The sequence below is a fragment of the Cynocephalus volans genome, chromosome 6 (genome assembly GCF_027409185.1).
Source record: "Cynocephalus volans isolate mCynVol1 chromosome 6, mCynVol1.pri, whole genome shotgun sequence".
Taxonomy (NCBI): domain Eukaryota; kingdom Metazoa; phylum Chordata; class Mammalia; order Dermoptera; family Cynocephalidae; genus Cynocephalus; species Cynocephalus volans.
Genome location: NC_084465.1, coordinates 21,104,886 through 21,119,163, shown reverse-complemented (window position 1 = coordinate 21,119,163; position 14,278 = coordinate 21,104,886). Strand labels below are relative to the sequence as shown.

At 35.0% G+C, this 14,278-nt stretch overlaps 1 protein-coding gene across 1 annotated transcript in view; it reads left to right on the top strand.

Annotated features, from left to right (window-relative positions):
- NUP205 (nucleoporin 205) overlaps positions 1–14,278 on the top strand; it is an 82,614-nt gene that overhangs the window by 36,974 nt on the left and 31,362 nt on the right. The window contains exons 13-22 of the mRNA XM_063100248.1: positions 494–676; positions 2,237–2,287; positions 2,870–3,079; positions 5,641–5,740; positions 6,277–6,414; positions 7,655–7,844; positions 8,591–8,711; positions 10,180–10,261; positions 10,546–10,710; positions 11,047–11,171. Coding sequence (XP_062956318.1) covers positions 494–676; positions 2,237–2,287; positions 2,870–3,079; positions 5,641–5,740; positions 6,277–6,414; positions 7,655–7,844; positions 8,591–8,711; positions 10,180–10,261; positions 10,546–10,710; positions 11,047–11,171 — 1,365 coding nt within the window. The remainder of the gene's footprint in view (positions 1–493; positions 677–2,236; positions 2,288–2,869; positions 3,080–5,640; positions 5,741–6,276; positions 6,415–7,654; positions 7,845–8,590; positions 8,712–10,179; positions 10,262–10,545; positions 10,711–11,046; positions 11,172–14,278) is intronic.

Below are 14,278 nucleotides of genomic sequence, written 5' to 3'. Positions count from 1 at the left end.
AACTTTTTGGTTTTTCTAATAATGCTTGATGTTATTATGCATCAAAACGTCAAGTTAGCAATTCTTCCTCATTGAATTAAAATGGAGTGATACCATATATGTCCATTTTTTTTTCTCAGAAAAGGACAAGGTATTTGTTCATTCATACATTATATTACAGTATAATATATTACATTGTTCCAGAAAGGATTTAAGGTACCTAGGTAAGATTTACAGGACCTGACAGACCATTAATCTCTGTATTATTTTTCATACTTGGAGCTGCAAAAGTAATTTTACAAAGGCCTTTTCTCTTCCATTTTTTACTTTGAACTAGTGATCTGATTTGATCCACTGGTAGACTTCAAGCATAAATGATAAGCTTGTCTTTGTTTTAGTATGTATTAAATCTATGAAGACTCAGTATAGTGCTAGCAGTTTAGATGATTGCAGGTCGTTTTTGTTATCTGTGAAAAACGGAAAGTCTCTTGTTCTTTTTGTGTTCAATTGTCAGAGTGAAAATGCTCGTTTGGCACTCTGTGAACATCCTCAGTGGACCCCTGTTGTGGTGATTCTGGGGCTGTTGCAATGCAGTATTCCCCCTGTTCTAAAAGCAGAGCTACTGAAGACACTAGCAGCTTTTGGAAAATCTCCTGAAATTGCTGCTTCCCTCTGGCAGTCATTGGAATACACTCAGGTAGCATTATGAACTCCCTTGTTTATAGTACTCCAATTTAGAAAGTGAGCTTGATAATACTGTAGGAATAAGAGCATCTGATTGAGACTTAATAGTATATCATGAACTAGAAAGTTAACAGTTTGGGGATGAAGCATAGCAACAGCAAGTAATAGGCTTGGATTTTTCTCTTGGATCAGTTGATAACTACATTGCTCATTGGAGTTTGGTTCTTCATATAACTCTCTTAAGACCTTGTTTTTCCAATGTTTGTAAGATAGTACTAGATGGACAGAATTGTTCAACTCTGTCTTTGAGACAAGGCTGATATATAAGCCTTCAGAAGTCATCTATACTCATTAAATGTGGGCAATGTCTGTTTTTTTATTCCCTGCTCCTTCTTTCTGTGCTCTTCCTGCCCCATACCACAACAGTGAAGTATCTCTGTATAGCTACACGTGGTCACTGGGTTGTTTTCCCATCAAAGGGCAGGTCCAACTATTTGCCAAGTTTGCACAGAAATTATAACAGGAGCCAGAAGACTTTTTATTGGTGGTCATGAAGGCTTATTGCCAGGACCATAAACTTAACTTTGGGCAAAAGTGGGAATTTTTGACTTCTGCACACTTAGGAAATGTACCTATGTTGACATAGGAGGGGAAATATTTGGGTGATATAATGAAGTCTCAATGAATTATTAACTTTTTTTTTCTAAATGTAAGCTCTATGAAGTTTTTCTATTAAGTATAGTTATTCTATATGTAATAAAGTAAAAAAATGAAAGTAAGGATGTGCTTTATGGAAAATGATTAGGTGGAATATGTGTTTGTCTTAGAAATAATACTACATAAGGAGTCTATGATTGTAACTCATTATTTATAGAAGCAACCAGTTTGAAGCAGTAAAATATTCTAGATTAATTTCCATCATATGTATCCTGAAGGTGTTAATGATATTTTATAAAAACAAAAAGTAATGAAGGTGGTGTTTGCTGAGAGGCTGAGTCACTTTTCGCTGACCATTGATACTGCGCTTTTGATTCCTAAGTGTACCACAGTACTTATCAGTGTTCTACATGCTTCATGCTTTGTTACACCAGAAGTGAAATGTGATTGGGTTTTTTGACATTTCTATCCTTAGAGCAACACTGTTACATCTTAACTCAAACTTCTGCCCCCTTCAGGAAACCTACTGTTAATAAGTTTTCTTGGTGCCAACAGTAGGGCTGGTTGGTTGTAAGCAGACCAGTGTCTTCAACACTGGTGAGATTTCATCCTGTAAATCTTTTTTAAGATTCATTCCTAGAATATCTGAGAAGAAATTTGCTGAAAAAACATCTTGTGTGCTCTTAGAAATGACCAGTTTTCTGAACCCCAGACAATCGAAAGCTCTACCTGAACCTGACAGAATTGCTAATGAAAGCGCATCAGGGAGGGACTCCTCGACTGCTATTTCTCATGGACATTATGGGGTGTGGGGGTATGGTGGGTGAGGTATATGATGATTAATTACATTTCAAAGCCATTACTATTCATTGATGAATGAGGAATGCTTCTGACATCTACTTCTTACTATTTTAAGATACTGCAGACCGTCAGGGTTCCAAGCCAGAGGCAAGCTATTGGTATTGAGGTAAAGTTTTCCTGTTAGTTTAAATGATATATTCATTCATGTATATAATGATAAAAAGACTAAAAATTGTTATCCTATTAAGTTTCTATAATTTTTAATTAATGAATTTTCATTTGAAAGTTTCTCTGATCAGTATTTTAAATGGAGGTGAAACTTTTACGGAAAGGAATGAAAATATTTAATATTTCAGAGTTGGAAAAGGTTATTACATGACAGCCATACAAACTGAAAGTTCTTGCTTTGAACTCAATTTAATTAGGTTACTTGAGTCAACCTGAAGTGAGAATTTGTTTTAGTTTCTTTTCTTGTCTCTCTACTTTCCCTCTTTTTAAAAGAAACATTTAGGATTTCTATTTTTAATTCAAAGTTGGGGATGATAGGTAGGAATTTGAAATTCTTTCATCTGACCAGTCTAGATTCATATAATACTTTTGTGTCTTTTCCTAAATGAAAAATGGTAGTATCTGTTATGTGTCTTTTGGTGTGATATAGCACTATTTATGAGTTAATGTCTACAAGATGCTGTGCACTTCATAGCAGTTAGTTTTAAATTATCAAATTTTCTTTATTTTTCTTTGGAAGGTTGAACTGAATGAAATAGAATCCCGGTGTGAAGAATACCCATTGACACGGGCCTTTTGCCAGCTTATCAGTACCTTGGTGGAGAGCTCATTTCCTTCTAATTTGGGCGCTGGACTGCGGCCCCCTGGCTTTGACCCTTATTTGCAGTTCCTTAGAGATTCTGTGTTTCTCCGATTCCATACAAGAGCTTACCGGAGAGCAGCTGAAAAGGTTATGTCAGAAAAAGTCTTTTTCTCTGTATTCATTTACTGCTGCTTTTTCTTTTATGAAAGGTATAAGGTGCTATAAGTTCATTTTAGCTTTTGAAAGTTAGCAAAATTCGTAGTCTTAATTCTGAAATGTCTATGGTCTAATTAATCAATGTGCATTAAGAAGTAAATTTGGGCATTAAAACCAAAGCACTGACATTTTAGTGATTAGTAATTTAATTGATATGAGTTTATAGTCATACACACCCTTAATTAAACAAATTTTGACTAAAATTGAACCAAAAATGTCACACCTTTGTTAGAAATACACTACTGTGCCTTATTGGGATGACTTAGGTTAGAAATTGAAATAAGTTTAAACTTGTGCACCAATTTCTGTTGATTAGTACTTCTTCTGGTTTGTGGAGTGTTGGCTTAGTGGGAAAGAGTATTATGATCCATTATCCACGGATGCAGGCTGAGGGAGCTCTGATGTTTATGCACATATTTGCTCTGGTTGCAAGACACTGAGCACTGAGCTTATCATATATATGATCTTATGTAATTCCAATATTACAATGAGGCAGGTACTATTAATATTCCCATTTTACAGATGGAGGCTTAGCAAGGTTAAGGAACTTGCCTAAGGTCCAGGACAAGGATTTGAACCTAGGACTCTGATTCCAGATCCAAGCTCATAACCACTAAGCTATGTAAGAGATTCTTCAGGTTCTGATGTAATTCACTTTAGTTTATAATACTGTTTATTACTTCACAGAATATCCTTGGATATATCTTATAGGAACATTTCTACTTTATTTTTATAGTTTGCTGTTTTTGAACCCGTTGGGCTTTTTTGTTGTCATATTAATGATTACAAAAATAATTTAGTTCATGCTAATTTGGGACAATTAGGAAAATATAGAAAAAATATAAAAGGAAATTATATCACCCTTAGTGCTGTTGCTAAAGGAAGGATAACTACTAGTACTTTTTTCTATGCATGTATATGTAAATAACATTTGGGATAATTAGTTATATTACTTGGTATTTCTTTTTTGCCCCTTAGCATTATGAGGATTTTTTTGTGTCATTAAAGATTCTTTGAAAATAGTTTTTTTAGTGACTGCATGATATCCATTACTTGTATCTAGTGTAGCTTATTTATTCATTGCCCTATCATTGGACATAGCCTGTCTCTAATATTTAGTCACAAATAACTGAAGTTCATTTTTTGTCAACTGCTTTGTAATTTTGCTTCCCATATAGTAAAAATAAACACTGAGAGGGGTGTACCATTTTTTTTAAACTCTAGAACAACCTTGTTAACATATGTTTCCTGATTGTATGAAACAATAACAGCAACTATACCTCATTAATAAAAGTTGTTTCAGATGAATAATGGATGCCAGTAATTGCCATCTCTTCAACAAAGCATTCTGACAATTTTTTAAATTTGTTTTAAATGTCTTATATGCATTTTCTTAAAAAGGTCATTTTGACCTAAGTGTTTAGAGATTCAGTTAGCCACGTTTTTTTCCAGATGTTACTACTTTTCACCCATGCATAGCTACACTTCAAGTGCTACTATTTCCCTGGCTGCCGTTGATTTCAGTTTCACCCCAACATATTTACCCTAAAAAATTTTCCCTCAGTTTTGTGAATTTATTTTACTTGAAAATATTCTTGAGGGTTAACTTATTATATAATTATATTTTAGGACACTAGCTATTCACAAAAACAGTGCTTTGGATTGAGACAAATAACAAATAGTGTTAGAGGCAGTGTATATATTTTTCAATTCTAAGAGTCATTATTTTGCGGTAATTTGCCTTTTTTATTTAAATAAATTTTTCTTTAAAATTTTGGAAAACACAAAAGAGCAAATAATTTAAAAATAATAATAATAAGTCACCCTGCAGTTCCATTCCCAATCTCAGCCTTGATAAAATTATGTGCAGAGGAAATAATGATTTTAAAATAACAATTTTAAAAACCACCCTGTCTACAGTGATCAAACCTAGTCTTAAAATTCTATACAATAGTTTTTAAACCAAGTTTTAATTTAACTGTCTGTGCAGTTGCATATATTTTTTCTTTGGCATAAGTATTTTTCCATATTGGTACATAGCTTTTAAGTACATTTGTAAAAAGGAGGTGATAATGGGGTTTTTGGAGCTTACCAGTGATTGTGTGTCCTCTTAATTTCTTTGATTATGGCCGTGGATGGAATCCTGGTCTAAGAATTAGAATATCTGGGCTTGACTTCTAGCATGTTTAATGCCAAACTTTATGGTCTTAGGGGGTTCATTTGTTAATGAAGTCCAAACATCTACTATAGAAATGTTTCTTTAAGAGTAATGCTTTAAAAAATATTCTCCCTTGAAAATGAGCCAATCCATTTTCCTTCAGCAAAATAAAGCAAAATAAATTGAGATTTCTGTATTGCTTAGCATAAATTAATAAGGTAGACAAGGAACTTCACTCATTTTCTAGAGAAAGAAGTAGGAGAAATGAAAAGTCTGGGAAGGTTACCATCTTGCACTGTTTTATTATTATTGAAATATTTGTGCCTTTCTATAGTGGGAAGTTGCTGAGGTTGTTTTGGAGGTGTTTTATAAACTGCTCAGAGATTATGAACCTCAACTTGAAGACTTTGTAGACCAGTTTGTGGAACTACAAGGTAATTTAATTTTGTCACTTTCAAATGAGATGTCAGGTATTTATAAAGCTATTTATAGTTTATAAGTTATATATTATATATAAGTTAAAATTATTTATATTGATAAATTAGAATTTAAACTTTTGTTTCATTGTTTTAATTGTTCTGTTCAAGAGAAAATAAAATGAAAGTTTACTGAATGGGAGATCAAGAATTGCACATTCTGTAATGAGTTAAAATGTAATAGGTGACTGACTATTATGCGCAGATAAGCCCTTATGGGAATTACTACTCTGTACAGGTTCTGTCACTGTCTCTAAATTGCAACTTTCCTTCATCTGCTTAGATGCCGTTTAATTTACAATCTCATATTTTTTTTTTTTTTTTTTTAAGATAGCCGGTAAGGGGATCTTAACCCTTGACTTGGTGGTGTCAGCACCACGCTCTCCCAAGTGAACTAACTGGCCATCCCTACAATCTCATATATTTTATAAAAATCAAGGGTGTGACAAAAATACTAACTTACTATCTCTTGGACTATGTTATGTTCTGTTTAGGAGAAGAAATCATAGCCTATAAGCCACCTGGATTTAATTTGATGTATCATCTTCTCAATGAGTCACCGATGTTGGAGCTTGCTCTTAGTTTACTGGAAGAAGGAGTTAAGCAGCTTGATACCTATGCCCCCTTTCCTGGTATGTGCCTGAAAGTCTTTATGTCTTGAAAATGGTTTTGATATTTTCATCTTTTGTAAAATGAGAATATGAAGTAGATGATCTCTGAAGTTCTTTTTCACTGTAAGATTCTATGTGTATCTACAGTAAGTAATTTAAATGAGAGTGTATTTTAAGTGAAAATAGGCTTAAGTACAGAGATTCACTGTAACTGTTTTATTGCAGGGTCTTTTGTAGGTAAAATAATCTTTCTATCACTTTAACAACTTTAGCATGCCTAACTTTAAATCTCAAGTACTTCTTGTTTTGTTTCCACCATATTTGTAAAAGCACTTACTGTAGTTCCTGATACATAGTATTCAATAAATTTTATTTAATAATACTATTACCACTAATTATTATTTTTTGAGCACTCGTAAGCATTTGGCTCTTTTAAGAGCACATTATGTATATTCACTCATTTAATCTGTATTAAACCCCTATGTGGTGAATCTCATTATTTCCATTTAGTAAATAAGGGAACTGACACACAAAGAGGTTACACTGACTTGCCCCACTAAGTATCAGAGCTGGGATTTGAATCTAGGCAGTTTGGATCCAGATCCCATGCTTTTTACCACTGTGCGACATTGCCTCTACTTGATGTGGCTACGATCTAAATTAGAAAGACAGATTCTAAACATATGTATTATAGCTGTGTAATCAGAATACACAGATAAGAAACCATGGGAAGAATTAGGCCAAAATTTTGAATTTGAACAGTGGGATTATAAGTGGTTCTAGTTTATATTTTCTGCTTCTTTATTTTCCACAGTGGTTACGTCTTACTCTAAATTAGAGTTTCTCAAACTCGGCGCCATTGACAGTTTGGGCCAAGTAATTCTTTGTTGTGGGTGTTGTCCTGTGCGTTGTAGGCATCCACTAGATGCCGACAGCTCTTCCCCAGTTATGACTACCAAATTATGACATTGTCAAATGTATTCTGGTGCCAAATCACCCAAGTCTGAGAATAATTGCTCTAAATAATCAGGGAAAAAGATAAAGGAGAAATGAATTGAGAAGCCATTCTATAAAAGTAATCTAGATCACAAAAATAACCATGATTTGCATAGGTGAACGGTTTTGTGACGTTTCTGCTAAAGTTTGAAAAAATGAGCGCCTTTTGGATGTAAAAGTTGTCCTTTATTTTGTTTTTCTGAGAATTGACTGGGGCGTTCCTAAGATTCATTTAGAACTTTCTAACTTCGTTTTTGGTTTATAGGGAAGAAACACCTGGAGAAAGCAGTACAGCATTGCCTTGCACTTCTCAATCTTACTCTGCAAAAGGAAAATCTCTTTATGGATCTTCTAAGAGAGAGTCAACTGGCTCTGATAGTCTCTCCTTTAGAACAGCTATTACAGGGAATTAATCCCAGAACTAAGAAGGCAGATAATGTGGTAAACATTGCCAGGTAAGTTACATTCGTAGACAGAGAAATAATGAAATGAATCAGTTGGACGTTCTAGCTTTGATTGCCAAATCTGGTCAGATAACTAATGCATGACTTTTTTTTTTGGCGGGGGGGGGGAGGCTCATTTTAATCTTACCTTCTCTAGCTCCTCTGATTTTAATTACTCTGAACTTTACAATTTCTTTTCTTCCTCCTTATTTATTCTATGTCCTAAAAATTTATAAGTCTAACATGGTATAATATTGTCTGTCTCCTGTAGGGAAACTGGGTGTTTAGAAGATAGGGCTGGATAGGAATCAAAATTTTCGTTGCATATATTTTAGCTTTCTGGTGGCTTGGCGTTCCATGGCTTATAGACTCATCACCTGATCTCTGCCTTCAGTTTCACCTGGTGATCTCCCTGTGTGTATGTCTTTGTGCAAATTTCTCCTTTTTGTAAGGACATTAGTCTTATTGTATTAGGGCTCTCCTTAATGACCTCATCTTAACTTGATTGACTACATATGCAAAGACCGTATTTCCAAATAAGGTCACTGTGGGTAGAGGGCTTCAACATATGAATTTTGGAAGGACATGATTCAACTCTTTAATAGGTGGCATCTAGCTAGAAGGGGACACCTTTTCTAATTTACCCAGAATTTCTATATGGATAAGGGGGAGCCCTGGTTCTAAATTTTTTTCATTATGAATAGTGAGAAGCCAAAAGTTTTATCACATTGTTTCTCAAACGTTTTCTTGTTTTACAGATACCTGTATCATGGCAATACTAATCCAGAATTGGCTTTTGAAAGTGCCAAGATCCTCTGCTGTATCTCTTGCAACTCCAACATTCAGATAAAATTGGTTGGAGATTTCACACATGAACAGGTAATCGATTTTGTTGTTGCTGTTATTTTTTTGTGCATTCTTAGTAAATATGGAAGTCTCAGTGTCTGTGGAGGAATTGTATTCTTGTTTGTAGAAAAATTCTCTTAAGAGTTTCATGTACATTAATATTTATATAGGATGGGTGACGGCTTTTACTCTAAACGTGTAAAGTGATTAGGTTTCTAGCTGCAACTACTGTTTGTTTTCTGTTCCCAGACTCTGTCAGTTGCCTGTATTCTGTTTCTCTGGATTTCTGGTGGTTCACATCTGTGTGACTTCATTTCATGTTACATTGTAGAGTGTTTTTAGGTGTTCCTCTTTTTATTCAATTTATAGTAGTTCTATTTGTATTCACTGTATAGCTACGATTGGGGAATCTGCTTTTTTTTTTTTCTTGTTTATAAACCTTTATCCCATTGTATCTTTGTGTTGGAAATCACTGATTTAGCTAATTGAAGGATTTTATTGTATACTCCTGAACAGTGTTTTTTTTGTTTTTTGTTTTTTAAAGATGACCGGAAAGGGGATCTTAACCCTTGACTTGGTGCTGTCAGCACCATGTTCTCCCAAGTGAGCAAACTGGCCATCCCTATATAGGGATCAGGACCCGTGGCCTTGGTGTTATCAGCACCACACTCTCCCAAGTGAGCCATGGGCCAGCCCCAGCAAACAGTGTTTTGAAACAGGGACTCTTCTGGCATGTTGGATGGGATAGATCTTCACTTTGTATGTAATTGTTCCTTACCTTGTAGGACCTTTGTCATCCCTGGTCCCCTGCCACTATCTGTCAGTAGTAACCTCTAGTTGTGATGACTCAAAATGATCCCATTTATTTCTAAGTGCCCTCTGGAGTGGTGGAATCATCCATGTTGAGATTCATTATTTATAATAAGTATGTGTGTGTAATCTGTAGCTTTTGGATGAGGTTATGAAACCATGTGATAACCAGGGGATCTTGAAGATTTTTGGTTTGTTGACATTCATTTTAGTGTGAATTATTATTGCTGACTTTAATGTCCTGCTAGATTTCTAAAGGAAAAATCAGCCCAGAAATGTGTTGGTGATAAGTAATGTATATCTAAAGAGTGAAGATGAGAATTTTATTTTATATTTTAGTTAAGATCTCATAACATTGAGGATATAATGAGGCTCAAGAAACAGCAATTTAATGTTGTTATTAAAAAACTGGTTTGATTCTTTGGGAAGGAAAATTAAGGAAGCAAGTTTTGAAACCAGTAAATTTTTAGATTTCTGTTTCTTTATTTCTATAGACAGCTAACTTATGGCAATTTAAGGAACTGAGTTTTCTATTAATTAAAAACATAACTAAAACCTAAATACTTAGAGTAGATTTGCCTTTTTTATTTACAGACAAATGTTTAGAAATGTGTATCATAGTTGTCATAGTTTTTCTAATACTTAGACATTTTTTATAATTTGTTATTTTTCTATCTTTATACGACTTTAGAGTGTTAGTCAGAAGCTGATGACTGGATTTGTGGAGTGTTTGGACAGTGAAGATACAGAAGAATTTGTACGTCTAGAAGAGGGTATGCCTTAGATTAATTAACATGTATATTTGTTTGCTTTGTATGTATACTTAATATGAAGAAAAATCTCAAAACTGTTAACTAGTGGTGATATAAGAGAAATTGAGAATTTGCTAGAATAAAAGTATAAGGCCTTTAGGAGTCCTCTTAAAATAATTCTGAAACCAGTGTAATGGCTAATCAGGTAAACTGAAACTGAAGGAACATGGAGGTTAGGAATACGTGTTTTATAATTTTAAATTTGCCTTATGTTCACTTTACATTGTTGTGACTTCCACATTAAGGATCAGAACTTGAGAAGAAATTAGCTGTAATCCGTCAGGAAACAAGAATCCACATCTTGAATCTTCTCATCACCTCTCTGGAATGCAATCCCCCCAATCTTGCTCTCTACCTATTGGGCTTTGAGTTGAAGAAACCTGTCAGTACCACAAACTTACAAGATCCAGGTATAGCCATGAGACACATAGGCATTTATTTCTTTCCATATGTATTTGTGTACTCTAAGTGTCCATTTATTGAATTCTGGGCTCATAGGATAATTCATTGAAAGAGAGAAATAACATATGAAAGGTAGTGTGATGGGTCAGTGTTTGGGACTTAGATTAAGACTGGACAAACTGAGCCTTAAAGAATTAGCATTTATCAGTCTTCTATATAAGTACTTGAATGAGTGTTTACAGGAGAGCATGTGTTTACAGAATTTAACTTTTGTAAAGACAGTCTAAGTTTTTTAATGCAGCAGTTCCAAAAGAAAAGCTGAATTTCCTTTTGGTTTCATGTAGGAGTGTTAGGCTGCCCTCGAACTTGCCTTCACGCCATCCTAAACATCTTGGAGAAAGGAACAGAGGGGAGAACAGGCCCGGTGGCAGTGCGAGAATCTCCTCAACTGGCTGAGCTGTGTTACCAGGTATATAGAAGACTGCTTCGTAGCACTGAATAGAGAAAACTTAGCCAGATGCTTGAATACACCACAGATATGGGGGTATAACAGCAGGACTGAAATGAAATGTTTATTTCGTAGTTTGGCCAGCCTTTCAGTTATGGATAAAATCCATAAAGCATAAACCCCAAGTTCCTATAGATCTAAATCCTATATGTTAATCACTTGAAAAATGAGGGAAATTAGTTTTTTGTGTGGATTTTGACCAAGTAGTATAGAAACTCTCTAATAGTGCTGTGCTTAAAGTAGCTCTTTTTGGTGGCGAGAGCAGTGGATTTGGTTCAGAAGACCTCTGGTTCCCATCTCTGTCCCGTAACACACTGTCACCTTCAGCACTCATTCTCTGTGTCTGAGTTTCTCAGTCTGTGAAATGGGCTGTTTTGAGACTTAAATGAGAATGTAAGTGAAAGCACTTTTTGAGACGGATGTAAAGTGTGAAGTCCTAGAGCTATGTAAGGTGGTAGAAAGTCAGATTAGTGTAAAGTTTAAACATCAATGAGAACTTTTGTTTTACTTATTTGCTTGTGTTTATTTCTTGTTTTATTCATTTTATAAGTGTTTTAAGAATTAGGCTTTATAAGATGTGACTAATTTCTCAATTCAAGTGGTACCCTGATTCAAATTTTATGATAACCTCTCAGTGGCAGGGAGATTTTTCTTTGTTATTCTCCTCTTTTTCTTTTTGTAATTTTTTACTATTTTCTTCTGTCCTCCAGCTGCCCAGACAATCTTTCACTATAAGTACTGCAGCTAGGTCTTCCTGTGAATAAACTAATTCTTCTTTAATGGGGGAACAGACTTGATGTACATTTTAGCAGAGTGTTACAGAATTTGATGTATTTAGGTAGAAGCAAAAGATAAGCTCAATCATCTAGGCTAAAGACAGGTGAAGTAAATGAATGAAGCTAGCTTTGAGTCAAAAAGGGAGGGTGGCGGGCCGAGCCCGTGGCGCACTTGGTAGAGTGCTGCGCTGGGAGCGCCGCAACGCTCCCGCCGCGGGTTCGGATCCTATATAAGAATGACTGGTGCACTCACTGGCTGAGTGCCGGTCATGAAAAAAAAAAAAAAAAAAAAAAAAAAGGGAGGGTGGGGAGGAGAGGGAGAGGCAAATCTGGTAGACTCCAGAGCAGAGCTCTTTTCACCTCCTGCTCATTTTACCATGTCAGAATGCAGGCCCTGTTTTGCCAGATCATCTGAAGTTTTACTTTTATTTATTTATTTTTGAGATGAGTTGGAAATTGAATTTTTGTGGAAGTTTTTCTAATTTTTAGAACACCATACTGGCCAAACACGTCTATATCAGTAATCTACCAGTTTACAAAATATACTCTGTGATCTTGCTACTCAAAATGTGGCTGGGGCACCAGCATCACCTCCTGGGAGCTTATTAGTGCAGAATTTCAAGCCTCTCTTTAGACATGCTGAGTTAGAATCTGCATTTTAACCAGAATCTCTGCTCCGTTTATAATGAAAGATACTTTCTTCACCTGTAGGTTTATACTTCTCACTGCTTCAGAAAAGAATTTAGACATCTAAGAAGAGCTTGTTAGTTTAAGTAAATCTAATTTAAGCAGAGGGAAATAATTTGGGCTTTATTGATACCTTCATCATCCTGCGGGGCAGGGGCTTCTGAGTGAAGAAGTTGAGATTAAGCCTTGTGACTTTGCCCTCTTCCCATTAAGGGTGGGGATTTTTCCTACCTGGTCTTGGGAACTAGGAAAGATATAGGACACACCTTAATAAAATGGCTTATAGTGCTGTTTGAACTCACTTTTTGTGTCCTTCCCCTCTAACAGTATACGTCTCCCATGTCTTTGAGCATTTTGTACTTTTTGTTAACTTGCCCTGTAATACGCATAACTGATTTTTTCGTTTTGAGCTATTAAGTTTTATTTGTTCATAGAATATCAAAACAGTATCATCTGTTTGAAAAACAAGAATACATCTTCAGCAAAACTGTTTATTTTTTACCTTGTGTTTTCTTTTTGTCTTTTTCCTTGTGTGTACATGTTGCTTATTTAGTTGTATTCAGTATACATACAGTTTTGTGTCCTTTTACTCTTCTTCCCCCTCTGTATAAACTTTCTATGCTGCTGCAATGTAAATTACGTTTAGGTGGTTTACAGATTTTTACTTTGCTCTAGTGAATATCTTTAGTTAGCTTTTGTTGTTTTTTGTTTTTCTCAAGAATGTATTTCCAGACACTTATTTATAATCAATACTCACTATTCACAGTAGTTTCATTTTATATTATAAAGTTGCTGTGAAACTGAATTGGCACATACTGAACCATTGCCCCTAGGGAAGGTACAGGTTAGATTCCCCAGGCCTCTCGTGCCAGAATTGTCAACTGGTGAATCCATAACCTTGTTTTATGTTGTTTCTGTTTAAAGACTCCTTATTTAATACATATTGTTAATTCGTTAACATTGAACTCACAGCCAACAGCACTAAACTTGTAACTCACGCCTGAATGAAGTTTATCTAACACATGTATTTTCTCTGAAAGGCACATCACAGCCTTCTCGTGCTAAGGAACACTAGACAGCACTTCAGAACTATGTTTGGGGGCTGTTTTAAACAGCCCAATCACCAACAAAAACACAAAAATGCGAAAAATGTGGCACTAAATAGACCATGAAAAGGACCCTTGTTTACAGCGTGAGAGCTGGAACAAGAAGGCAGAGCATTGCTTGGTTTGAGAGCATGCGAAATGGGCAATTGAAATTTTTCACTGTCCGTGAATGACCGCAGAAGCACCATGAGTATTGATTTTAGGGTTACAAATAAATTTTAGCATGTAGGAGGATTCACAAATTAGGGAATCTGTAAATAATGAGGATTGATTGTGTTGGGTCAAAGGATATGAATAGTTTTAGGACTTTAGATTTTAATTCAAAAACAATCATAACAATTCTAAGCATTAGTGGTCCCAATAATAGACAAGTCTGAAGTGCCTGGTACATGGAAAAGCATTTAATAAATATTTACAAAATGAATCACTTGTAGTGAATGAAAGTTCTCACTGCCACTTTGCCAGATACTAAGATTTACTTTTTACAATTAAAAATTTT